General features: G+C 39.7%; 1 protein-coding gene and 1 long non-coding RNA gene across 2 annotated transcripts; both read right to left on the reverse strand.

Annotated features, from left to right (window-relative positions):
* Positions 1-266: 266 nt before the first annotated feature.
* LOC129754606 (ras-related protein Rab-2A) lies at positions 267-26946 on the reverse strand. The gene is made up of 4 exons (XM_055750755.1): positions 26294-26946; positions 2080-2395; positions 1819-1999; positions 267-1701 (listed from the first exon to the last, which is right to left on the reverse strand). The coding sequence occupies exons 1-4, from the start codon at positions 26337-26339 to the stop codon at positions 1603-1605; spliced, it is 642 nt and encodes a 213-aa protein (XP_055606730.1). The 5' UTR covers positions 26340-26946; the 3' UTR covers positions 267-1602.
* Positions 8577-9031, reverse strand: LOC129754607 (uncharacterized). Its single transcript, XR_008739047.1, has 3 exons — positions 8946-9031; positions 8768-8887; positions 8577-8704 (listed from the first exon to the last, which is right to left on the reverse strand). It is a non-coding gene; the product is annotated as an uncharacterized LOC129754607 (long non-coding RNA).
* Positions 26947-27912: the final 966 nt, after the last annotated feature.

The following is a 27912-nucleotide window of genomic DNA, read 5'->3' on the forward strand; positions in this document are numbered from 1 at the left end:
ATTTCCAATAGAGTGTGTTTCAAGAGCCGATCAAGAAAATTTTAGCAACTTTATTTTTGAATAGGTAGGTATTATAGTAAACTGATTCAACAAAAATATTTTTCATGTATTCTGGATACGTTGAAGAAAATAATATAAAAGAGGATACGAAGGTTAACAAAAGCCTTACAATATCTTCAATATAAAGACAAAAGTTCGTTAATCATTCCGACATAAGGACAATAGGGAAGTGATAAATACGGTGTGGAGAGAAATTATTGCACCAGTTAAGAGTGTACTTTTTATCATTGTAAGATTATATTTAGTTTATTTGATAATTTGATCACAACTGAACAGAATAAAAAACACAAAATACGCAATTTTCATCACCACTTTCGACACTCGCGGGGTTTGCCGTATTTTCAAATACATACTTATTGAACCAATAATTTCCACAAGCAGCAATCATGTTTGAATGTATAATATACGTACGATCGATATTTAATTGAAAAAATTGCTCCGCGGTAAAATTTATTTACTTAATTGTTCGTTTGTACCGTCAAGCTGCTGCCAATTGATTTTGTGTGAATATATTTTGTTTGCTCTCTTAAAAGTTTTCAATAGTGATTTTCATAAATTTTTTTGTTAACTGGCATGATTCAATCAAGTAAAACTCTACAGCACTGTTTCTAATCGGTTTATATTTGAACTTATTCAACCCGCTACGATTGTGAACAACATAAGACGAAACATAAAAACACATCCTATTTGGTAAAAGCTTCGTTTTTGCTATTGAATGGTTTCTCTAAATTTCATATTGGTTTTCCGTTTGTGTCTTTTAAACTGTGTGGGTTAGCAAATTATATGGTACTATGCTGAAATAATCTTACAATTGATAGCGATACCTTTGTAATCATGATTATTATTTAGATGTTGGAAATGATAAAATTATCCCAGATTCAAATGATAGTTCCTAATCTCCGGTACACGGGTAGTCTTCAGTAACTTCGATATTTATGCATGCTATCAACTATCAGAGTTTTAAGATAAGAATAGTAATATAAAGAAAAAATAAAAATAAGTTTTATTTTACAACATTTGCAGTACGCGTCCCATATTTTGAACCAGTCTTGAAAAAACTGCCCCGCAACGCGCAGCACACACACACATATGAATAATTTACCTTTGAACCGGTATACAGTTTTCTTTTATAAACGCACAGAGACATTAAGGTGTGTGTATAGATTTTCCGCTTACTCCATAGTCAGGCAATTATTGTAATTCTAGCGCCGTTACAGGAGATCCGAGTTTTGTTTTCCGTCGTTTAGGGTATGGGTGTATGCGCTATCCAATGTCTATAGAATTATGATTTCAAATTCTTGTTTTCTAGTTTTGCTGAAAGAGTAATCTGGTAATTGTATGTAAACGATTTTGCTCCGGTAGTCGGCAAAAATACGGTGTGTGTTTTTGTTGTAGGTCTATTATTTGAATGCTTGTAGAAACTTTCCCCGATGGTTTGCTTGCTTCTGCTGTTATTTGGCAAACGATGGCAAACAAACGGTACACTTTCCTTTAACTCTCAACATTTCAAACTGCTCCAGTTTGCTGCTGGTTTTGGGGCTTTTAACAGCAACCACTGCTCGACTGACCGCCAGCGTTGTTTCCGCTTCCAAGTGATGGGTTTGTGGGCGAGTGCTGTTGCCCGATCTTGATACCGTTTGCCTGGAAAGCAGAGAATAAATTAGTAGCCGAACATTAGCAGTAGTTTGATCCCTCTTATGATGATCCGGTTCGAAGGACCACTGACTGTATCGCTTGAAATATAACAAGTGATTTTACCTCATTATTGATATCGAATACACCTTCCTGGATTTTCTCGTAAATTTCCTTCGCCGTGTTGATGAAAGCTTCTTCCACGTTAGCTGCCGTACGGGCCGAAGTTTCCATAAAGACTAGTCCGTGTTCCCGGGCAAATGCCTCACCTTCTTCCTTCTTGACCTCACGTCTCGAGTCCAGATCGCTGAAATAAAAAACAAAAACGTTATATTCTGACATACCTTCTTTCTAAACTCCCTCTTTCTAAAAATCGTTCCAACTCACCTCTTGTTACCGATCAGCATGATAACCATGTTGGAGTTCGAGTGTTGCCGGGCATCCTCCAGCCAGGTGGTCAAATGGTTGAACGTTTCCCGCCGGGTGATGTCGTACACCAGCAGAGCACCCGCAGCACCCCGATAGTACGACCGGGTGATCGAGCGGAATGCTTCCTGTCCGGCCGTGTCCCAGATCTGCAGCTTAATCTGTTTGCCATCGATGGTGATCATGCGGGCCCCGAACTCGACCCCGATCGTCAGATCATGCACCGGCTGGAAGCGCTTGTCGGTGAACTGCAACAGCAGACACGATTTGCCAACACCTGGAAATAAAACGGACAAACGAAGATGCATATTAGATGTTGGTATTTTGGTCGAGAAGACTTAGCCCTCGCACGAAGTGTAACCTGTATACGACGCTTATTAGACCGGTTGTTCTCTACGGGCACGAGACATGGATATTGCTCGAGGAGGACCTGCGTACACTCGGAGTATTCGAGCGACGAGTGTTAAGAACCATCTTTGGCGGCGTACAGGAGAACGGAATGTGGAGGCGAAGGATGAACCACGAGCTCGCGCGACTCTACGGCGAACCCAGTATCCAGAAGGTGGTGAAGGCTGGCCGGATACGCTGGGTGGGACATGTTGCGAGAATGCCGGATGACTGTCCTGCAAAACAGGTGTTCGCTACGAATCCGGTAGGAACAAGACGAGCGGGGGCGCAACGAGCGAGGTGGTTAGACCAAGTGGAGCGTGATCTGGCGAACGTGGGGTGCCCGAGAAATTGGAGAACGATTGCTATGAACCGAGTGAATTTTAGGAATTATTTATGAAATGAATTTGCGGCTTTATCGGTGAGGGTTAAAGAGTTGAAATGAAAGACGGATAGAAGATCAGAAGAAAATTCTAAGGTGGTGAAAAGAGCGAAGAGCATTTGAAATAGAAGCTTGACCACATACTAAATTCTTTGTCCCACACCAATTAACTGTATTGAAGAAGTAGTACCCCGTTTTGTCCGTTCGGCACATGTGCACACTCACATGGCGGTCGAACCATCCATAATTAACTGTATCGAAAAACGTAGTGCCTTCTCTATTGGGTACTACTTCTTCAATACAGTTAATTGGTGTGGGACAAAGAATTTATTCTTTTTAACGAATAGTCACCGTTGATTATTATTTTTATGAAAGTTTAATGGCATTGCGGTGAACTTGTTACTACGAAAATTCTCGATAGAAGAATTAAAGATTGAAATTAAATGACGGATAGACAAAGCAGATGCTTAATAGAAGAAAATTGAAAGATGTTGAAAATGAGCCAAGAGCATATTTTATGGAAAGCTTCAAAGGTGCGTTCTAGACCCTTTGTCCCACATCAATTGAATGGCTGAGAGAAGTAATAGCGAGAGGCGCAATTACGTTCACCCATACATCCAACCCGTTCACCCATACATCCAACCCGATGGATTCTCTCAGCCATTCAATTGATGTGGGACAAAGGGTCTAGAACGCACCTTTGAAGCTTTCCATAAAATATGCTCTTGGCTCATTTTCAACATCTTTCAATTTTCTTCTATTAAGCATCTGCTTTGTCTATCCGTCATTTAATTTCAATCTTTAATTCTTCTATCAAGAATTTTCGTAGTAACAAGTTCACCGCAATGCCATTAAACTTTCATAAAAAAAAAAAAAAAAAAAAAAAAAGACAAAGAATTTAGTATGTGGTCAAGCTTCTATTTCAAATACTCTTCGCTCTTTTCACCACCTTAGAATTTTCTTCTGATCTTCTATCCGTCTTTCATTTCAACTCTTTAACCCTCACCGATAAAGCCGCAAATTCATTTCATAAAACAAATTCACGGTGATTTCTCCTCTTAAATAATTTAGGAATTATGTTCGTCAAGTTATGTCGTAAGACGGAATACTATGTAAATAAAAAATAAATGTTGGCATTTTGAATGACGTTCAATTGTATTTTTAGATGTTTTTAAAAGTTTCGGAAATGGTGGCTCCATAGAGTGGATTTTTTTTTTCATTTAAGATTCTTGAATTTCTTTTTATCAGCAAAATAGTTGTCGCATAATAATAAAATTATTAAATCCGCAATTGTTTTTTTTTTTAAAATTAATTTGAGAGAAAATTGATGGTTAAAACTTTTAAATATAAAATTGAAAAAAACTTATACTTATTGAAAAAAATTACTATTGAATTTGTTTCGCTCTCACAAGATGGGTTACCTATAATATTCCTTCATCACTTTAAGATAAAAAATGAAACTTCACGGAAATTAAAGCTCAACAGAATATAACAATAAGCAATAAGATAAAAGCTAAAAAGACCCTCGGCTCATAAATACTTTTTTTGTGTTAAAAAAAATGCAAAAAATACTTGATTTTCATGAAATTTGTAGCAAATTCATTGTGTGACATTTTTTTTTGCCAAAAATGGAATGATCAAATGATGAGTTCTTTATTTTGCTTCTGAAAATCTACGAAATCCTTCTTGTTATCTAACTGATAATCCCTCCGCAACATAAATATGCATGAATATATTCCGTCAACAGCATTAACATCGATATTATTCAACGCCGCAATTTTCCATTGGCTTCCGCAAATCGATAACACACCAAAACAAACATTTTATGTCTGATAGATATGCTTATTTGACATCGATTCAGCCTAATATACATGTTGTAAACCACCCATCCTTTCCCGCAAGAGAAAACAAAATCAAGAAACGCAAAAACTGATCGGAAATTTAACGAGACCATCACTGCCTGCACTCATGATGGAGAGTGAACCTGAGCACCAACAAAACAGGAAACGTGTTTTGTGCGACGCGCTAGTCAAAATATGTAGGTGTAGCACTATGTTGGTTTTCCCAGAATTGAATACCACAAATCGGAAGTGCAGCAATCCGGTGCAATTGACATCCATGTATAGTTGGTAAATTCGAAATTCGCATTTCACTTATTCCCGTTAGACAAATGAAAAATATTTGGTTGTGGTGACTTTTTAGAGTATTATTAAGAATAGAGGAATTGATTTTAAGAAGTTTTTCGAAACTATTTATCAAAAATTTAAACATTTGAATGGATTAACTTAGGGGGAACTTATCTTTTAAATTGCCAATTTTCTGTCAAGAATCAAATCAAAATTTTAGGGTACACAGTAAGTTTTTGCCTCGATTTCCAGCAAAAAAAAAATGCTGGAAACAGATTTGTAGATCTCGCCATTTACTGTGCCCATTGTCACGAAAGGCTCACTCCTCAGTCCACCAGAGCAGATAGCCTGCCAAACGAGATATTTGGAGGCGAACTTCGACATTTTTTTCTTCTTAAATTTGACATCCGCATCGAACTTGCTCTTGCTGGTGAAAAACTCCAACGCCGGAATTTGCTTAAAATCGGCTTTTATACACATTTTGTCGTCCATCACACAGCAGCCATATTTTTTCGTAAAGCTTCCGTGCCCGAGTTTTAGGCGTCGATTGTTGCTGATCATCGCGGTTTGGGAAGTTCTGTACCTTGTATGTATGTAGTCCAGCTCTCTTCTTTGCATTCTGGACGTAGCTCTGCGATATGCCGATCCTTTTAGCCAAATCACGGCTTAAACGTTGAGATTTGCTTTATTCATCTGCTTCACCGTCTTTTCGGTCTTTTTGTTCTCCGGTTCCAGATTTCTTCCTGCTCCTTTGCCGTGGTCCAACGTCAACCGTTCCTGGAACCGTTTCAACACTCTGAAGACGGTTGAATGGTAAACGTTCATCATTTTTCCCAACTGCCGGAGCGCCAGGTCAGGAAATTCCAGGTGTTTGGAAAGAATTTGTCCTCTCGCCTCGCGTTGGTTCAACTCTATTTTCGTAGAGTCGAAAAACACGACTTCGAGTTTGACAGCATGTAAACAAAAAATAAATCAATGAAAAAGTGTGAAAAACTTGGTTGATTATCACCCAATGGTAAAAAAGTTGTGCCCTGTTGAATGTGTCGCAATAATTTCGTGTTCCCCCTTTACAATACAGTTTTAAGAACAAAATGGAATGTAAATCCCGATAAATCAATCTTTACGGAAACTGAGTCAAGAAATAACTTTCGCAACGACTCTTAGCATGAAAACACGGACACCATTGCCCAACAAGGCAAGCTGGCTCAGCTTGCTAGAGAAGCCAGCCGCCTCAAGCTTGAAATTCTGGGACTGAGCGAAGTCCGTTGGTCTAACACTGGAGTGGCAGCACGAGCAAGTGCTGCTTTGATCTGGTCCACGAGGAGAATACGCTACTCGGGAACGAGGAGTTTGTTTTCTATTAAGTCCGCAGGCCCATGCGGCCCTTTTTAGATGGGAACCGATAAACGAAAGAATGATCGTAGCCAGATTTAGAACGGGTTACGGGTTAGAAACTTAAAATAGTCCAGTGTTATGCTCCAACTGATGTTACCGATTTGCAGGAGAAAGAGCAGTTTTACAGTCAACAGCGTGGTTGAGAATATTCCGAAGGATGGCATTCAAATCCACTAAGGTGACTTTAAGGCAAAGATTGGCTCCCATAATCAGGACTTTGTGCGCATCATGGGACAGATGAGCGAAAACGGAGAGTTGTTGAGATTTGTCCAATCGAAGCAATCGATGGGACAAATAGCAATATACACATAGCTAATAAACAAGTATTATATGTAACCATGGAAATGGTTTAGTATATAAGGTAGCGAAATTAGTCAAAGTATTCCAAGTTCTACCAGCAAGTAGTAAAGTCTCTCTTTTCCACTGCCCGAGTGCTGGATCAACAGGTTATGGGCCCAGCACTAGAGGAGAAGAAGCGGAATAAACAGTGGACAGCCATCCAGCCAGGAAGCCGATGGAAGGACAACGAGCCGAAGCCAGGGGAAGTCAACGAGCCGGGAACCGTGGAAGGTTGTAGGACCAGGAGCCGTCTGGAAGGTCGTCCGACCGGGAAGCCAGATGGAGGTCGACAAGCCAGGAAAAACGGTGGTCGTTGGACAGGTGCCAAGGGAGGTCGTTGGGCCGAATCCATTGCGAGCTGACAGGAACCCATAAAAAGGTCGTCGTGTCATTGGTGAGGCGTCGGGCCAATAGGAGAGCGTCGAGCCGGAACCAAACAAGGTCGTCGGGCCAGAGCCACTGGGAGGTCGTCGGACCTGTGCCATGGAAGGTCGTAGGGCTGGGACCACGAATGCGGTCTTCGGGCCAGAGCCACTGGTAGGTCGTCGAACCGGAAGCCATGGAAGGTAGGCGGGCCGGTATCATGGAACGTCGTCAAGTCAAGAACCAGGTGGAGGTCGTCGAATCAGGAGTCACTGGTGGACTTGTGAAAGGGTACCACGGAAGGTCGCCAAGCCGGTGCCATGGAAGGTCGTCGGACCGGAAAGCCAAGTGGAGGTCGTCGGGTATTATATGTAACCATGGAAATGGTTTAGTATAGAAGGTAGTCGAATAAAGTATTCCAAGTTCTACCAGCAAGTAGTAAAGTCTCTCCTTTCCACTGCCCAAGTGCTGCATCAACAGTTGTTTGTAAAAGTTTGTGGCAACAACAACATGGGGATCGGTGGATCGCTCTTCCCCCATCGACCAGCACATAAGGTCACTTGGGTATCCCGAGATGGCCGAACTGAAAATCAAATTGACATCTGAATCAGCCAAAAATGGAGAAGGAGCCTACTTGATGTCCGCAACAAACGAAGCGCAGACATTGCATCTGACCATCACCTCGTTCTTGGAGAGATACGAGATTTGGGCGTCTCCAACGGAGCGAAGAGAAAGATACAAATACAAAGAACAGCTTGAATCCCGAGCCTCGGAACTGCCGACAGACGGAAAAGTCGAAGAACAGTGGTGTGGAATCAAGAATGCCTTTATCACGACGAGCCATGGTACTCTCGGTAAAGTTTGTGGAAGAAGAAGTGAATGAATGTTGGATGAAACTTGGAGGATGGTCGATGATCGGAGAAAGGCGGAAATCGGAATTAAGCAGGCATGTACCGGGTCAGCCAAAGCAGTCTCCCGCCTACAATATGCGGAGCTGGAAAAGGCAGTAAACGAACTTGAAAACGAGAAAATTTAAATAGGGAGCCTGGACAATAGAGAGAGAGCCGCTACCATTGGAGATATCCGATTACTATACACCCAAAATAATCTGCACGTAGCGGCTACGTGAAAAACTACATAATTTTTATCCAATTGATTTTCACGTAGCTTCTACGATTAAAACATGTGAACGCGCCCCTAATAAGAATTGGTGCTTCATGAATGTCATCTAAAATTTACGTGAATTTAAGATCGTTGCAACTTGGTTGGAAGGTGGAAGTTACGTGAAACAAATTTAGTGTTGAGGTGTTGTTTTAATCAGTTGTATTGTTTCTTTTACTTATTCATACTATTTTTTTTATTTCGATAATCATTTTTAATAAAAAATCAACCATAAATTTACGTTAAATTATTTATTTATTTATACTCACTATAATAATAAAAAAAACACTAACGTCTTTCTGTGACCGAGGCCTGGGCTGTTGATGTTACGAGGTACTGGTCGCGGAATATTTCACCAGACACTGTAAGTTGCGATTTTTCATCCGTTTTCACTGCACTGCTGCTGCTAAATCGTAGCAATTGTTTTGTGTGCCTGTAAGGTTATAGTAAAAAGTTAAAAATGGATATGATTTTGCCTCCTGCAACCTTAACTCACCGGTAGACGCATCTAAAGATCATCAGTTTTGCCACCTCCAACCTCCCATGGAAAGCCCTGAACGCCTTGGTCCTCCAGCCGCTGCAGGATTGTGGAAGGCATCTTGACTGCATACTGCTGCTGGTTGGGTTAAATACAGCTGTAATGTGAGCAATATTTTAATCTGTATTTAAATTACCTGTGAGATAAATAACGTCCTTTACGGGTTCAATCCATTCCGATGTAGAATGTTCCGATTAACGAAACAGTTTGTGGGGACTGGGGACACAAGTAAAACTTCGGAATGGCCCAGTGCTGCAGCCATGGGTCGTTTTTCTTCTTATAAGAATCGCGTGCTACACGATCGTCAAAAAAGCTCAAAACGGATTTCAAATCATCCACATAGACTTTACGTGAATTTCATGAATCGTCTATGTGGAAGGAAACAACCCAGTAAACCATTAAGCACTAATATTAGCTACAAATCGGTGGCATTTCAGCATTTCAGTGTCTATTAGCTGTTAAGAGTATTCACAAATGCCAAAAGGCAATGCGGCATTGAAACGTCAAATAAGCCTTGTGTAGGCTCAGTGAGCAAATCTTAGTGCCAATAACCGGCCTTGCATGACATTTTGGAGGAAAAAAAAACAAGTGAAATGTACCTACAGCAACAAGAAGCAAAAATCTCTGATCGAGCTAAACTTCCACCGGCAATCAAAAAAGTGTTCGCTGTTCCAGCGGTTCTGGGCGTAGAATACTAAACAGTTCAATCAAACTAGCCAGCAAAGGTACCGGAGGATAGATCTGTCAGGTGGAGGTATTCAAAATCCCGTTGGACCGAGAAGCTCAGCAATTTCAAGAAAGTGGAAGGACCAACGAAATTTTTATAATAAGAAGTAGGTAGTCGTACCATGGGATTTTCCGAAAAATACCACCCGATTAGCCCTGGAGGAGCGAGAAAACGAGCGATTTACAACATAAAATGAGTTTCCTTTGAAATGTTTTTCGGCTTGAAAAGTTGTGCTCAAAAAGAAAATAACTAGTGAAAATTAATATTTGAATAATTGTGATTGAAAAACTGTATTGTGTGATGAAAAAACATTGAAATAAATCAAAATTATTACCGATAATTATGTTGTTTTTTTCCTTTCTTCGGGCAACCGTAAAACATTTCAATTTAAATGTGACAAATTTTCCTAGATTAAGACAAGAACCAAATAGTTCAAGCAGCAGAGGCGCTGATAAATGCTCTGCAGTGGTAGGTCCAGAGTTCAATTCCTGCTTCAGCAGCAAAAATGCATTCGACAAAAAATCAACCGCTAATGAAAGATAGGGTGAGGGAGATAGGAAAACAAAAACCCAAAAGGGATGGACAAATCATAAATATTTCTTTCAATTTTTTTTTCTTTTTCATCTAGTGGGTTGTACCCACTGGAAAAATATTTTGACATTTCCGCTAAGCAGTATATTGGCCGATTTGCAGGCCAAACCTGGCTTTTAAACAGCACTTATTTAGCATACAGAGCTATCAGGCTCTGTAGAACATATTAGATATTCCACTATAATGTCAAACTAGGGCCATTTATTACGGCTTAATGGTTACTTGGGAAGTTATGACAAAATCACATAGAATCGATGTGATGCAACAAAATCTTCGTTTACGTGAAAAATCCCGTAGAAAAAATTTCTAAATTATTTTGGGTGTATGACATTTCTCGCCGCCTTAGTAGCTCAAGAACTAATTCAAGAATGTCGCTGGAAGTCCAAGCCGATCAGCTGTTGACAGATCGAACTGATCAGCACAAACGTCCAAATGAGCATTTTGAACAACCCTTCCGAGTCAGGCCAACAGAACCCGCAGCTCGAGCGCCAGAAGTAAATCGCATTAATGGCATCAACTCGGAAGCGCCTTTGCTGGCTGAAATAGAAGCGGCGATCAAAGACATGAATTCCAACAAAGCGCCTGGGAACGATTGCATCTCTGTTGAAAGCCGACCCTGCCTTGTCAGCACAAATGGTGCACCGTCGTTTCGCTGACATTTGAGATACTGCAACATTCCCGGCCGACTGGATGCAGGGTATCCTCGTAAAAGTCTCGAAGAAAGGAGACCGGTACGGCATAACGAGGCATAACGTTGATCAACTCTCAAAGTACTCTACAAAATGATCCTAAACAGGATCCAGGATAAAAATTGACGCTACACTCCAACGGCAACAAGCTGGATTCCGATCCGGACGATCATGTGTGGACCACATAACAATTCCAGAACTCATTTCTGCTGGTGTTCGTTTATTTCTAAAAAGCATTCAACCGACTTACCCCCCCCTCTCTCTCTCTCTCTCTCTCTTTCTCTCTCTCTCTCTCTCTCTCTCTCTCTCTCTCTCTCCTTCTCTTTCTAACAAAGGCTTGTGAAGTGGAATATGCTTAGAGAAAAGAGACATTACAAGTACGAAATGGTAATCACTGGTAATGCTAAGTGACAAATGAGAAGTGCGGCAGGAGAATTGACACGTGAGAAATGAAAAAAGAAAGAAATGAGAGTCGAGTCATGAGATGTTTGACGTGCGAAGTGATACGTGAGAAGTGAGACATATAGAGAATTTGTTTTTTTTTTTCATTCCATCTCAGTCGCTTGGCAAGTGCGGATGTATTTTCGTTTCGCTACATATCGGTGCTTAATACACGCAGAAGTGAAAAAAAAGTTTTAAGTTCCCACAAGCAGTTATCCTGCATCATTCGGTCGTCAATTGCCGAATCCATTCAGCAACGGAAGTGACAAGCTGTGTTTCCCCCGGCAGCGCTGGTGCGCAATCCCCACATCTGGCTGGAACATCAGGCTGCCTTGTCGTCACCATCAGCACCAGGACCATCAGCAGAGGAGTGCAAATAGTTTCCTCCCAATCCAGGTTTGATTACTGTATGGGCGGTTGTCCGATAATCCGGTATTAATTGCCGTGTTCGGATAACGGAAGCATTGCACAAGTCTGAATTCGATTGGTCATTCCCTCCCGGTGAATCGAATCATCATCAATCAACCGAGGAAAAAAACATCATTGCCGTCGTCATCGCCAGGGCCAGCTGCGATCGACAGAAGAACACGTGGTTGTGTACCAGGAAAAAAACACTCAAGAAAATTAGCTTACTAAGAAGTGCTTGAAAAAAATTGTAAGTTCTTTTTCATTCTTTTTCACTTTTTCTTTTTACTATCTATTTCTCTTTATTTCGACCATTGTTTGCTTCGTTCATATTTTTAACATTGGACATTCGTGTTCGTGTGAAGAAATATGAGCGAAGGCGGGGGGTTGATCCCCTCAACTGAGGATGACGAAGATAGCGTCTATGAGGATGAGGAGCATTTAGAGGATTCGGTTGTTGCGGGTCCTTCTAATGATTTTCATTCTCCAATGGATGATAATTCTGAGTCATCCTCAGTTGAAAGTAAAGCATCCCGACTCCGAGTCTACACAGAGAGCACAACTTTCACTGGTCCTTGGGTGGTTTTCATCCGGCCCAAAAAGAATGGTAAGCAATTAAATGTGGTTCAGATCACAAGAGATCTGGCAAGGTGGTCCTCCGTAACCTGCATTAAAAAGGTGAGACCGAACAAATTGCGAGTTGAAGTGGCCAACCGGAAAGCCGCAAATGAAATCGCTGTCAGCAATTTTATAAACTTAGAGTACCACGTGTACATTCCGTCTCGAGACGTAGAGATCGAGGGCGTGATTACAGAAATGAGTTTGAAGGCAGATTACGTGAAATCCAACGGCGTTGGTAAGTTTAAGAGCCTCGATTCGGCTTCGGTCGAAATCTTGGATTGCCGCCAACTCAGAACTGCCACCGTCGTAAATGGAGTCAAAGGGTACTCACCTTCAGGCTCATTTCGAGTGACCTTTGCGGGAACCGCCCTCCCTCATTACGTCTTGATTGACGGAATTTTGAGGCTGCCTGTGCGACTCTTTGTTCCTCGCCCCATGGATTGCAAGAATTGCAATAAGTTGGGACACACTGCGTCGCACTGCTGTAACAAGCCACGGTGTCCCAAATGCGGGGAGAATCATGGGGCTGGAGCGTGCTCAGCAATAGAGCAGAAATGTGTCTATTGCGGGGGCTCACCCCATGAAATCTCCTCGTGCGAGGCATATAAGAGTCGCTGGGATAGCCAAAAGCGCTCTTTGAAGGAACGCTCAAAACGGTCTTATGCCGCCATTTTGAAGAGCGCGGCGCCTCCGATCCAACCTCATTCAAGTAACATTTTTACTGCGCTGTCAGTTGTAGACAATGTAGAAGCAGATTCTACCGACGAAGAACACCCGGTCATCTTTGTAGCCAACTCGCGAAAACGCTCAAAACCAGCACCGAAGACCCCCAAAATTCCAGCGAAAATCCCAACATTTAGTCCCTCAATTGGTATTAAGCAAAAACCGACACCTATAGTGAAAGAAAAACAAGTCCCTCCTGGATTCCGTATGAATATGACATCTCAGAATACACCACACATTGCGGAAACTGCTAAGTCTTTCGTTCCTAACGTTGTTTCGCCAGAATCAACTTCACAATCTGGAATTTTTAAATTGTCCGACATTTTAAATGGGGTCTTTACTTTTTTCAACGTCTCGGAATCGATCAGGAGTATTGTTACCTCTATGCTTCCTGTAGTAAAGACATTTTTGAAGCAATTGATGCAAACTTGGCCCCTTCTTTCAGTGTTTATCTCTCTCGATGGCTAATTTAAGCCGAGAGGTCGGAGATATCACTGTGTTACAGTGGAATTGTCGTAGCCTAATCCCTAAACTGGATCCGTTCAAATTTCTTCTTCATGAAACTAGTTGCGATATTTTTGCCCTTTCTGAAACATGGCTTTCTTCTCAATCAAACATCTCATTCCACGATTTTAACATCATTCGTTTCGATCGCAATGATTCTTATGGAGGGGTGCTTTTAGGGATCAATAAGCGCCACTCTTTCTATAGAATCCACCTCCCTTTGTCAGGAGGAATTGAAACTGTTGCTTGTCATACAACTATAAGGGGTAAGGACTTATGTGTTGTCAGTTTGTACTGGCCTCAGAGAGTTGCAGTGAACCAAAGCCACCTAGAGGACCTGTGCTCAGTGCTACCTGAACCAAGGTTGATCCTGGGTGACTTTAATTCACATGGGACTGTCTGGGGGGAGCAAACTGGCGATAGTCGTTCTACTCTTATCTATGACATTTGCGACAGTTTCAATTTAACAGTTTTGAACACGGGTGATAAAACACGGGTACCTAAACCTCCTGCTAGACAAAGTGCAATTGACCTCTCACTCTGCTCAAACTCACTATCATTGGATTGCCAGTGGAAGGTAATCCCTGATCCCAATGGTAGTGATCACCTGCCTATCAAAATTACAATCACCAATGGGGTGAACGCTTCAAATTCAACAAATATGGTATATGACCTCACAAGACACATCGACTGGAAAAAGTACTCGGACGCAATTGTTTCAGCCATCCATTCTGTGGAAGTGTTACCTCCGTTGGAGGAATATACCTTCCTTGCTTGCTTGATCCATGATAGCGCAGTTAAATCTCAAACGAAACCCATCCCAGATCCATCTGTTCGCCGAAGGCCTCCCAATCCATGGTGGGACAGTCAGTGTACTAAACTTTACGTGGACAAATCGAACGCTTTTAAAGTTTTTCGGAAACACGGAACCCTGGATAACTTCAACGCGTATTTTTCTCTTGAGCAGCAATTTAAAAACTTGATCAAGGGGAAAAAACGTGCGCATTGGCGTAATTTTGTGGGAGGTTTGTCGCGGGAAACATCCTTAAGCACTTTGTGGAATGTGGCACGCAGCATGCGTAATCGTTCTCACACGAACGAAAGTGAAGAACATTCGCATAAATGGATTTTCAATTTCGCACGGAAAATCTGTCCAGATTCCACACCAGTGCAAAAAATCATCCGAAGTGTGTCTCCGAACAGATGCGATCTGGATTCCAGCTTTTCAATGATGGAACTCTCACTTGCTCTCCTCTCTTGTAACAATTCAGCTCCGGGAGTTGATAAAATCAAATTTAACTTGTTGAAAAACCTTCCGGATGCCGCCAAATTTCGCTTGTTGAATTTATTTAATCAATTCTTGGAGCATAACATTGTTCCCGAAGATTGGAGACAAGTGAGAGTTATTGCCATCCAAAAGCCAGGGAAACCAGCTTCCGATTTTAATTCGTACCGTCCAATAGCGATGTTGTCTTGCATTCGGAAATTGATGGAGAAAATGATTTTGTTCCGATTGGATAAATGGGTGGAAACAAATGGTCTCCTTTCAGATACTCAATTTGGGTTTCGAAGGGGCAAAGGGACAAACGATTGTCTTGCTTTGCTGTCTTCAGAGATACAAATGGCGTACGCAAAACGTGAGCAAATGGCTTCGGTGTTTCTAGACATAAAGGGAGCTTTTGATGCAGTCTCAATAGAGGTTTTGTCTGACAAGTTGCACTCCCGGGGTCTGCCTCCCCTATTGAACAACATCTTATACAGCTTGCTTTGTGAGAAACATCTGAACTTTGCTCACGGAGATATTTCAATTAGAAGGACCTCTTACATGGGCCTCCCGTAAGGTTCATGTTTGAGTCCTCTTTTGTACAACTTTTACGTAAGTGACATCGACAGTTGTATCTCCGAAGGTTGCACACTAAGACAACTTGCAGATGACGGTGTAGTGTCTGTCACAGGATCTACTGAGTCTCATCTGCACAGACCTTTACAAGATACTTTAGACAGATTGTCAACCTGGGCTTTGGGGCTTGGGATTGAGTTTTCTCCACAGAAAACGGAGATGGTTGTTTTCTCTAAGAAGCGTAGACCTGCTCAACCTAAGCTTCATCTCCTAGGCAGGACGATCACTCAATCGAGGTGTTTTAAGTATCTTGGGGTTTGGTTTGATTCCAAATGTACCTGGAGAGCCCACATTGAGTATCTGAAAGGAAAATGCCAACAAAGAATCAATTTTCTCCGATCAATCACTGGCACTTGGTGGGGAGCTCACCCAGAAGATCTTTTAAAATTGTATCGAACAACAATTCTCTCAGTTATGGAATATGGTAGCTTCTGTTTCCAGTCAGCTGCTAAAACTCATCTCATCAAACTCGAGCGTATCCAATATCGTTGTCTCCGCATCGCTTTGGGCTGTATGCCTTCTACGCATAATATGAGTCTTGAAGTTTTGGCAGGCATACTCCCACTAAAAGATCGATTCAATTTGTTATCACTCCGGTTCCTCATCAGGTGTGAGGTCATGAACCCATTGGTGACCGCAAATTTTGAAAGGCTTCTTGAGCAAAATCTTCAAACCAGATTTATGTCTATATACCATGTCTTCATGTCCATGCAGGTTAATCCTTCTTCATATTCTCCAACTCGTGTTTACATCCCAGACTACGACAACTCTTCTGTCCAGTTTGATTTGTCTATGCAGCAAGAAATTCGTGGAATCCCTGATTCGCACCGTCCACTTCTGATTCCAAGAATTTTCGATGCTAAATATAGACACCAGAGGTGCCAGGTGTCCTGATTTATCAGGATTTGTCCTGATTTTCGAGAGACCGTCCTGATTTTTCAAAAACTCACAAGTTGTCCTGATTTTTGAAAAGTTGTCTCTAATATGTCCTGATTTGTCCTGATTTTCATAAAAACTTCTTAAATATGATCGAATTTGTAGTTGAACTATGAAAAAATCTTGTAAATCTATATATATAAAACAGGGAGAGAGACAGCCCATACAGAAATGTGCGAACACGCAAAACTCTTCACTGGATCATCCGATTTGCATGCGATTTTTTTTGTTGTGTTCGTCTTCACGCGAAGAATAACACAACGGAGAGATAATTTCGAAAATGTTTTTGTGGAACTTGAAAATTAATTTTTAGTTTTTATTCGTATCAACTAAAAGTCATGGCACCCAATTTCCATTTTTTTTTTATTCGAATCACCCAGAGTAGGGCGTTTGCTACACACACATACAAGAGGTCTGTTGGGCACACATTAGAGGATTTTATATGCGAAAAATGCAAAATTCAACCAAAATGTTGCTTTTCCCTTAAATGAATGCTCAATTTCTCTAAAAAACATTCAAAGAGTATACTTCGGATCATTTGCTAACATGTGGAAACGATTCTGCGATTATTTTATTGGATATCAATGGGAAACCAAGCAAAACAAAAAATGAAAAACAGCCAACCATCATTGTAAAGCACATTAAATGGTTCCCCCGGATCCTTTGTTCACGTTTTTGGGTCTATCATATAAAATTTAAAACCAGGAGGATGATGTTAAGAGTTTTTGGCACGAAATTGATTAATAAACTTGAGCAATATTTATCCTGCTTTCATTAAAAACGCTCATATCATGTACAAAGTCCTCATTTTTTTTAAAGAAATTCACTCAAAATTAGAAAAAAAAATCACAAACGAGTCAAAAAATGTGTTGTACATAAGAAACTTTTCAATAGTTTTCATTAATTCTTCAAAAAATAACTTTCATTAGTAGACTTGTATTCATTTAACATGGGGCTTTCACATTTGTTTGCCCAACGGCTTACTTATACTAATGCACTGTGCAAACGCCCTGTAGGAAGGCGCCAAAAGCAATCAAGGCTTACTGATGTGCATCCATCTCTCTGTAGGATGTTTTGGCGCCCATTTTCGTTGCAAGTGTGGCACCAGTAAAATGGATACTTGGATGTGATTTTCCCTATGAGGTTCCGCAACTACGAAGCATAGCAATGCCTGTACGAAGAATATTGACAAAATTTGTAATTTTTTGCATCAGAATCTGGGCAATTCTAAGATTTTTTTTCCGATGTTTATTCGTTCACCGTTAATTTTTTTTGAAATGTCATATTCTTTTGACAACTCAAGCAACATGGCTTTAAAATTTCCAATAGACTCAAAACAACTTAATGAGATTGAATTGAAACATTTCATTATCAAATCATTTTTTATGAGTTTTGGTAAAACCAATAGAAAGTCATATAACTGGGAAAAGATCACCTTAATTTATTTTTTGTTGTTTTTATCCAGTTAGTTTGAGAATTGAAGGTTATTAATTTTGTGATTCCAATTAAATTGAATCATTATCATAAAAACGGATTGGAGGATCAGGAAACATTGGAAAATCCACGCTACCTTTCATGCTCAGTGGTTAAACGGAACTTTTAAAAAATTAAGCTATATAGAACTTTATCTTGATATTAGATCCAACTCTCAGTTTCAAAAGTCAGAAAAAAGGATCGTAATCAATAATATCATCAAGTACTTACAACTTGAAAAAAATATTAAAATTAAATTTTAAGTAAAAAGCATGCCACCTAAAATTTCGAACATTTAAGTGTAGAGAAAAATCTGAACCATTACTCAAAAATACACAAAAAGTTTCGTACCAGATATAAGATCTAAAAAAACAATCTGTCAAGCATAAGTAAATTAAAGAATATAAACACTTAAATTCGATCAAAAAAATAAAATCAAGATCAACGAAAATCCAGCTTTTAAATTAACGTTTTAATATAACTGAAAATCCAGATTCATAAAGCCAAATTTGGAATATTGATTCAAATCAACAATAAAATTCAGAATTAAATTTAACTGTCTGGATTACAGTATCTTATCTTACGATCATAAACTATAAATTTAAGTAATTTGTAAATATTTTGAATTTCTATTCCAAATACTCAAAATAGATTTGCTTTCATTCAGGGTTTGCCTGTTAAAAGAAAAATAATCTAAATACAAGAAAGTTTAAATACTTTTTTTTAAATTCTTTAATTCTCAGTGCAATTTGCCAATTCCTAACTGAAAATTGAAAAAAACATAATGATGACACAAATTTATAGTGAAATTAATAGTTACTTTTTGTGAATTGTTAAATATTTGTCAAACTCAGCTCTGTTAATTCACAATAAGATTCAATTAGTGTATATAGTGCGAAGTCCGAAAAAAAGACATTTGGAATAATTAAAAAAAAGTTAAAAATTAATTTTATTTTCACTATTCTTTAAATGTTTCGGGTCCATTTTTTAATTTTTCTATTCTGACGACCATGCTTAAAGATAACTGTAATGTAGGTATTTAAATACACTGAGGTTTTTTTTACGCGGTTTTTTTTTACACGGTTTTTTTTACGCGGCTTTTTTTACGCGGATTTTCCAATTAACGCGGTTTTTTTTTACGCGGATTTTCGAATTAACGCGGTTTTTTTTAACGCGGATTTTCGAATTAACGCGGTTTTTCAGAGAAAATATTCTAAGACTTTTTCAAAGGAAAACACTTAGAATTTTTCTGTAGTTGGGAAAATCTTAGCTCTGAGACTAAGAACGTGATACATGAAATCTGTGACCTGAGACTTGAGACCTGAGACCTGAGACATGAGACCTGACTCGAGATCTGAGACACGAGACATGAGACATGAGACCTGAGACTTGAGACTTGAGACCTGAGACATGAGACATGAGACATGAGACATGAGACATGAGATCTGAGACATGAGACATAAGACCTAAGACATGAGACCTGAGACATGATACCTGAGACATGAGACATGAGACCTGAGACATGAGACATGAGCCATGAGACATGAGACATGAGACATGAGACATGAGACATGAGACATGAGACATGAGACATGAGACCTGAGACCTGAGACATGAGACCTGAGACATGAAACATGAAACATGAGACCTGAAACCTGAGACATGAGACCTGAGACATGAGACATGAGACCTGAGACATGAGACATGAGACATTAGACCTGAGACATGAGACATGAGCCATGAGACATGAGCCATGAGACATGAGACATGAGACATGAGACCTGAGACATGAGACATGAGACCTGAGACATGAGACATGAGACATGAGACATGAGACATTAGACCTGAGACATGAGACATGAGCCATGAGACATGAGCCATGAGACATGAGACATGAGACCTGAGACATGAGACCTGAGACATGAAACCTGAGACATGAGACCTGAGACCTGAGACATGAGACATGAGACATGAGCCATGAGACATGAGCCATGAGACATGAGCCATGAGACATGAGACATGAGACATGAGACCTGAGACCTGAGACATGGAACATGAGACCTGAGACATGAGACCTGAGACATGAGACGATCTGAATTCCACACTGTCAAATAAGCCTCACTATATTCTACTATTCTATTGATCTAATTGATTTTGTTTTTTATCTTAAAAATAAACTATCATTGTACGTAAATTTTTAAATAGTCATGATTCTTACGCGTTTTTTTAGTAACGTGCTTTTTTGCGCGAAGTTTTTAATTGAAATGGATTTTTTACGTGGATTTTCGAATTAACGAGGTTTTTTTTTACGTGGATTTTCGAATTAACGCGGTTTTTTTTACGCGGATTTTCGAATTAACGCGGTTTTTTTCACGCGGATTTTCGAATTAACGCGGTTTTTTTTATGCGGTTTTTTTTTACGCGGGACGAAATACCGCGTAAAAAAAACCTCAGTGTACAGAGAGAAACACAAATCGAAAAGACAACTCTATTTATGACGACTCCAGCAAAACAGATCCATTTTCTATTGAAATCAATCTTCAACATTTTTAAAATACTTTATCAGATAGGAGTTTTTGAATAAGAATGATGACTAAACTAAATTGAAACTTGATAGATAAAGCGTTCTTAAGTTACCGGAACTGATCATTAGTGCGATAAACAAAAGTTAGCGAACTTATTAGAGCAAATCGTATGAGCGTTTTTGTGTCACGAACTGCCGGTTTTGAATATAAATTTATGTATGATATTTTCCATTCCATTAGCGGTTTTTCGAATGAACTTAAAATAATGAAATTCGGATAACGAACCATAATTCTGGATTTTTTTTGTGATACAAAGGTATCCACTAGCTTTTATACACTTAAAAGGAAGGCTGACTAAGGAACTGTGCTAAAATATAAAAAATTCTCAAACATTACAGGCTTAACAAAGTTTGCCGGGTCAGCTAGTAGGTTATAAAATATAGTCAAACCAATTTTACAGATGGTAATCTTCGGTTCATGTGATATCCAAATGGTGTTTTTCGATATGAACTACCGGCCAGAAAACAAACTGCGTACTGTTGATGCATAAATCAAGGCGTTTACAGCACCTGTATTGCGCCTTTATTTATGCAATCTAAGCAGAATCCTTATTATTTTCATGAATCAAGAAGTGTCCTGAAAAATCCTGATTTTTAACTTTGCGTTGTCCTGATTTTTGACTTAACCACCTGGCACCCCTGATAGACACGTCGATGCTGACAAAATGTACTTTACAGATGGGTCGCTTATAGAGGAATCAACGGGATTTGGAGTTTTTAACGAAATAGCTACTGCCTCATATAACCTCCATCCACCATGCTCGGTATACATCGCAGAATTAGGAGCCATTTACTGGGCGTTGGACAGCGTCGTTTCAAGGCCAGTAGGACACTACTATATTATAACGGACAGCCTCAGTTCTGTTGAAGCAATCCGTTCAATAAGACCAGGAAAGAACTCACCGTATTTCCTCGGGAAGATACGGGAGACTCTGAGTGCTTTATCAAGACGTTGCTTTGCCATCACCTTCGTTTGGGTCCCCTCACATTGCTCGATATTGGGTAATGAGAGGGCGGACTCTCTGGCAAAGGTGGGGGCGATGGAAGGCGTCACATATCACCGTGAAATCGTCTTCAACGAATTTTACTTCATAGTTCGAAGGAACTCTCTTGTCAACTGGCAGCGCAAATGGGACGAGGATGAGTTGGGTCGATGGCTCCACTCGATTATCCCAAAGGTAAGCCTCAAACCCTGGTTTAATAGATTGGACCTGAGTCGAGATTTTATTCGTATATTTTCCCGTCTCATGTCCAATCATTATTCCTTAGACGCGGTACTCTATCGTTTGAATATTGCTAGCAGCAATTTGTGTAGTTGCGGCCAAGGTTACCACGACATCGAGCATATTGTTTGGTCGTGCGAGGTCCATCTTGTCGCTAGAACGAATTTGATAGACTCCCTTCGGGCCCGAGGAAAACCACCCTATGTTCCAGTGAGAGATGTGCTGGGTGTGAGAGACTTGGACTACATGTTCGAAATATATCTTTTCCTAAAAGCTATTGATCTTCGTCTATAATTTCTTCTTATTTTCATATTTCCCTATCTATCTTCTTTTTTCTTTAAAAGTGAACTAGATATAAGCACACAATTGTTATCAAACAAAACGAGTTTGGCTCCTTAAAGCCTAAAGGTATGAGCCGTTTCAAATAAAGAATTTACAAAAAAAAAAGAGAATTTGTTTTCGTGTGGTGGTGCACCGGGGCACTACCGGTAGTGCACTTTTTGCTGTTTTTATGCTCGTTTTCAGGATGAGTAGTCCACTGGTAGTGCACCATAAAGTGGACGGTGGAACACTCTGAAAATATTCGGTGTTGCTTGCGCTCTCACCAATACTATCCTGAATTTTGACAGCACGTGCTTCCCGATGTAAACAAATATCAGCTGGTTGGTTTATTTCTATACCGCAAAAATTGCGTTCGAGCTGTTTTTTTCTCTTTATTATCCCGAAGAACGGAAACTTGTTCCGGATTCAATACCAGTGCCGTTTCCAACAGAGGCGGAGAATTTCACCTGGATGGCACGTTCCAAAGCAAACAACGCTCCCAAGAAGAAATGTGCCCAGAAGGCTTGCTGCAATCGGTTCCAGGCGATGACGAAAAAGAGCAGCAAATCCGAGTGCAAAAAGGCCAACCCAAAGATCTGGTGGAATCGCCCAAACCGAAAAGTTTTTTTGTTCGGGAGGGTCCTATAAGTTGGTCTCCATAGCAAGAATCGTTCAGCTGCATCGAAGCTACTCTGCTTCGAGCTGTGCCTTAGGGTGACGATGCTCGGTTGCGCCAAGTCCCGGATTCCCACCCGTTGCCCTTCAAAAACGTTAGTTCGAGACTACACTCGTATGGGAGCTTGACTTTCGTTCGTTTCGGTCTGTTAGCAAAATTTTCTCCCCCGACTTCTGCGATCTGAGTTCGCCAATTTGACTTCCAAGAATTTTTCTTTTGTAATCTGGAAACGGAAATAGGTACTCGAACGAAGATGAGATTTGCGAGGAATAAATGTTCAAAATGTTCACGTACACCAACAAAGGTGGGTGCAAAACTCGATTCATGCTCGTTTTCAGCTTGGAAGGTGCAACACTTTCGGGTGGTGAAAACAAATACGGTAATAGACAGTAAGACGTGAAAAGTCACGTCTAACATTTAACTTCTCACTTTATACTTCTCACTTCTTGCTTCTCATATCTCACGTCTTATACTTATCAAGTCTATCGTTTCATTTTTCACTTCTCACTTATCTCTTCTCGCATCCCACTTCTCACGTCTCACTTATCAAGTCTCACTTTTCACGTCTAACGTCTCACTTCTCAAATTTCACTTCACCTATTTCATGTCTAACTTCTCAGGTCTTACTTTTCAGGTTTCACTTCTCACGTCTCACCTCTCCTGTCTCACTTTTCATGTCTAAGGTCTTTATCTCATTTGTACGTCTCAAGTCTCAGGTGGCAGGTCCAAGATCCCATTTTCTCATGGTTTATTTCTCATATGCTTCATGTCTATTGTCTCAGATCTCAAGTCCCATATACTTATATGTATGGGAGAGTGGGGTATCATGGGCCACTTTTTTTCGTTGTTCCATAACTTCTTTATTATAAAAGATAAAATGAAAATAAAAAATGGTATGGTTTTTTACATTTTCAAGGTATCATAAGGTATTTTTTAAATTTTTAATAAGTTATTTTCCCCAAATTCTGACTGTTTGAAAAAAAGCTATATTTTTTGGATTTTGAAAAATGGTGGGGAATCGTGGGCCACCAAATCCAAATTGACCAAATAACATGCAAAGTTTAAGATTTGACCCAAAACTGTGATTTCCTAATTCATTTCGTTATTTTAAAGCAATTTCAGATGATGAAATAAAAAAGAGAGCTGTGTATGATCGCATAGATTCCATAACCTGGCTCGCGAACGTTTTGGCAAAATTTCTAATATAGGATGGACAAAATATTTTTCATAACTCTTCATTTGGCGTGAGAAAACTTTAAAGATAGGAAAAACGTATTTCAAGTTCTGAATGTGTATAAAAACATAAAAATATAGGTGGTTCATGATGTGTGGCCCACGATTCCCCACAAGCTATGATTTGCAAATTGGTTGCGTTTGTGTGACTTATTCATGTTTCATCAAAAATTCCTGTTAGACGTGAAAGTTCAAGACAAAACTAAGATCATGAGCGTATGAGCATATTTTTGTTATGCACTTTAGGTTCCCCATCGATGAAATTAGCTGGTGTTTTTTTAATTATGAAAGTAAATTTTTCTAACTTTTTTTAGCTTGATAAATAAAAGAAGCATATGATGCGTATTTCAGTCAACAACATATAGGAATATATGCTCACGCAAAGCGACGACGATGACAGTTGGTTTGAGATTTTTATCTCAACACACATCTGAGATATTAAAAGTGGCCCACGTTTCCCCATGGCCCACGATACCCCACTCTCCCCTACTAAAACAATTTAAAAAAAAACATTCAAATTGGTAGGTATATATTTCCGGTAAAACATGCGTCTCAAAAGTCGTGCCACATTTCATCGTGGCATCGATTATTTGTCCCACAATCTTCACAACTGGTGGGTGAGGGAGATCAACTAAATCTGTAATCGCTGATAAGAAAATAGGCAGTAGATATTTGTGCGCCTTTGACAACAGAAGCAACTAACACTTGAAAGGAGAGTTGTACCAATTTCAATGTTAATAAAAAATTATTGTGTTCCGACCAGAGGACACAACAAACATACAAATAAAAGTGATTCCGCGGAAAATGTGATTTGTTTTTTTTTGGGCTGATTGACTATGACCAACTTTACTTCGGATGGTACATACATGCATATTTCAATAAAACTTATAAATAATGAGACAGGTTCCACAAGAAACATGAAGTTGCTGTGCATCGCATAAGTGAGTGACCATTAAAAATATTTCACAGTTCAATGCCCACCACATAAGAGTCGACTGTCTTGTTCGGTTTCTGTTCATATCAACATGTGAGCTGAGTTAGCTATTGCCCGCACAGTTCTGACCTCGGCCGATATGAGGGCCCCTCGATAGAAACTAAACGTACAATGTTTCAAGCATTTAGAACCCAACAAAAAGAAATTCACCAAAGAAGAGCTTTGTGCTGGCGGACAAGTACAAGGACAGCAATAATCGTGTCATGCAGTGGCAAAGATATGATTAGGTAGCTTCTTATATGATCACGAAACCAAAAAAAGTAGCGCCTAATTTATTTATGGAAATACATAGGCAAAGACTTCAAATCGTCGAAACAACGAAAAAAAAATTCGAGAATTGGATTCTGTTGATAATCATTGAAAAAATGTTGGTAGAACTTTTCACATTAAAAAAAAACGAAGATGCGTGTCTAGCCACTGTGATTGACGATTCCTAAACATTAACGGGGCTTATTCTGCGACTCGAGTGACGTGACTCACGAAATTTCACTTTTTCGTACTGATTCCAGAAAAAGCTCCAGAAAAGAAATTTGTGTATCGATGAGCTTTGAAGACCAATAACAGATCATCCGAACGAAAATTTCGAGGCTAGAGAAGCTATTTCAGCCAGCAAAACGATTTGAAATTTCGTGAGTCACGTCACTCGAGTCGCAGAATAAGCCCCAACATAAGGACACCAAACGAAAGATTTTTCTTCCAAAAGAGATACTCAGGAATGACGATTTCAATAGAAAACCGGAAAAACAGGATTTGAAAACACACGACTAGACTATAGAATATTTTGTCGCGCCTTTGAGATTGACTGATGAGAACCAACAAAAATGTGAGATATCGTCGTTTATACCTAATCTGAAAAAAAAAGAAACTCAAAACAGACGATCAGGGGAATTTTGAAAACAGCAACCTCCTAGTAAGTTGTTGTTCAACTATCTATCTGTGTCGCAGCGATCGGTTTCTTTAATCGATGACGACATTTCGTTGTTTGTTGCCCTAAGCACAAAAAGGGTAGCCCTCCATGATTATTGGCACTTTGTTCTACATTCGCGCAGAACACAAAACACATCGTCGTGTCGTGACTCAATCTTAAAGCTACGACGACGACTAAACCGTCATCAGAGCACCCAGGACATAATGGAAGCTAGAAAATAAAGCATGATAGAGAAAAGGGACGTCTAATGCCCCCGTATCGGTCGGTCTGGAGAAACTCCCGGTAAACAACGATGACGGAAAAATATCGATTTTGTTACTTGTGCGTCCTCCCCCGCACAATTTTTCCCGATTATGCGTCTACGATTCGCTTTTCTGGCCCCCTTCTACTTCTCTCCAACAATTGCCAGAGATATCGATGCAAATAATCTCCTTTCCCCCACCGAGAGATCCGTTTTTTGTTTTTTCGGGGGTTGCTTCCAGATGGAAACTTGAAAAATTCGGAACAAAACTTACCCGTGTCTCCGATGATGATGTACTTGAACAAGTAGGCGTAGGACATTTTGGCTGGGACTTTCTCGAGTTCCACGGACTAGATTGGTTATTCGGAAATCCTTCTGCAGATGTGGGGTTGGGTCGCTACCTTGTGATTGCTTTCCCGTTTGACTGGTTTTCCTGGGATTTCCCAAAAAAACACCAAAACTTCTCGTTGTGTATTCCAAGACTGGTATTACGTTGCACAATATTCGAGCAGAACAGCACCTTCTTCCTCCCACCTTTCGTACCTATTCGAGATTTTAAACAGCACAGGAAAAATATCACAGTGCTTTCTTATCTTTGTTCACAGCACACTCTCACTTTATTAAAATATTATTTTCAGCTTATAATCCGGACAGACGATGACCGGATACACTAGAATGGTAGTGGTTCACTTTACGCTTTGTTCCAGAGGGTTTAAAAATTCCGGAAGTAATCGTTTTCCACAAAACCCGTAAACTTCTCGTCACCAGCTTTGGGCTCTCTATACAAAGGGGAAGAATCTGCTGATTTTAATTTTTTCCTCTATTTTTTCTGCGCTGTAGCGTATTCGTCACTATAATCACACGGTACGGTTCCTAAATACGAAAAACCTCGACCAACTTCAAACGAACGACTGCGACTGTGAGTGAGCGAGCGAGAAATCAGCCTGACACGGCGACCGTCAGAAAATTCCAGGGTCGAACTTCGATTGACAGATTTGACAGCAGGAATCGCGTCGCGACCTGGGTTGCCAGGTGCCCAGATTTGTCTGTAAAACCAAGACTTTTGACCCGTCTTCCAGATATTGGTCAGACACAGATTTTGCCCAGATTTTTGCTGAGAGTGCCCAGATTTTACAGACTTTCAAAATTGAGTGATGAAATCAATATTCGTGTATCGGAATTTGATCCGTAAGTGTCAGATTAGACTGAAATCTCGCTTGTATCCATTGGTATTTAACCAATTATCATTAAACACATTTTTTAAATAAGATCGGCATGGTACGTGGTAGGAAACAGTGTTTGTTGTATAGTTCTCAATTTGAAAATAACCCACAACTCCCCCCCCCCCCCACCCCACCCCCCCCCCCCCCCCCCCCTAACCAAATTTCTTAATTTGTGTCATATTTGTGATCTTCTTTATGCACAGACACTCCAAGACTTTTTTTCAAAATTGAAAACAGAAATTTCAATTGAAAAGTTTCATAGAATTTTTGAATATTAAAAACTTTTGTTAAAGAAAAAGTAAAATGTACAAAAAGAGAAATGACAAAAATGACAAGTTAAAATAACAAAAATGATAAAAATCACAAAAATGACAAACATGACAAAAATGACAAAAATAACAAAAATGGCAAAAATAACAAAAATGACCAGGAATACCAAAAAAGAAAAAAAATGACAAAACAAAAAAAAAGAAAAACTTAACAAAAATGACAAAAAATGACAAAAATGACAAAAATGACAAAAATGACAAAAATGACAAAAATGACAAAAATGACAAAAATGACAAAAATGACAAAAATGACAAAAATGACAAAATGACAAAAATGACAAAAATGACAAAAATGACAAAAATGACAAAAATGACAAAAATGACAAAAATGACAAAAATGA

Source organism: Uranotaenia lowii, chromosome 3 (genome assembly GCF_029784155.1).
Source record: "Uranotaenia lowii strain MFRU-FL chromosome 3, ASM2978415v1, whole genome shotgun sequence".
Lineage (NCBI taxonomy): Eukaryota > Metazoa > Arthropoda > Insecta > Diptera > Culicidae > Uranotaenia > Uranotaenia lowii.

Coding starts and splice junctions, on each gene's coding strand:
- LOC129754606 (XM_055750755.1), bottom strand. CDS start 26,339: ATGTCCTACGCCTACTTGTTCAAGTACATCATCATCGGAGACACGG. Junction 2,396..26,293: donor CATCATCATCGGAGACACGG/GTAAGTTTTGTT, acceptor TTTTATTTCCAG/GTGTTGGCAAATCGTGTCTG. Junction 2,000..2,079: donor ATGCTGATCGGTAACAAGAG/GTGAGTTGGAAC, acceptor TTTTTATTTCAG/CGATCTGGACTCGAGACGTG.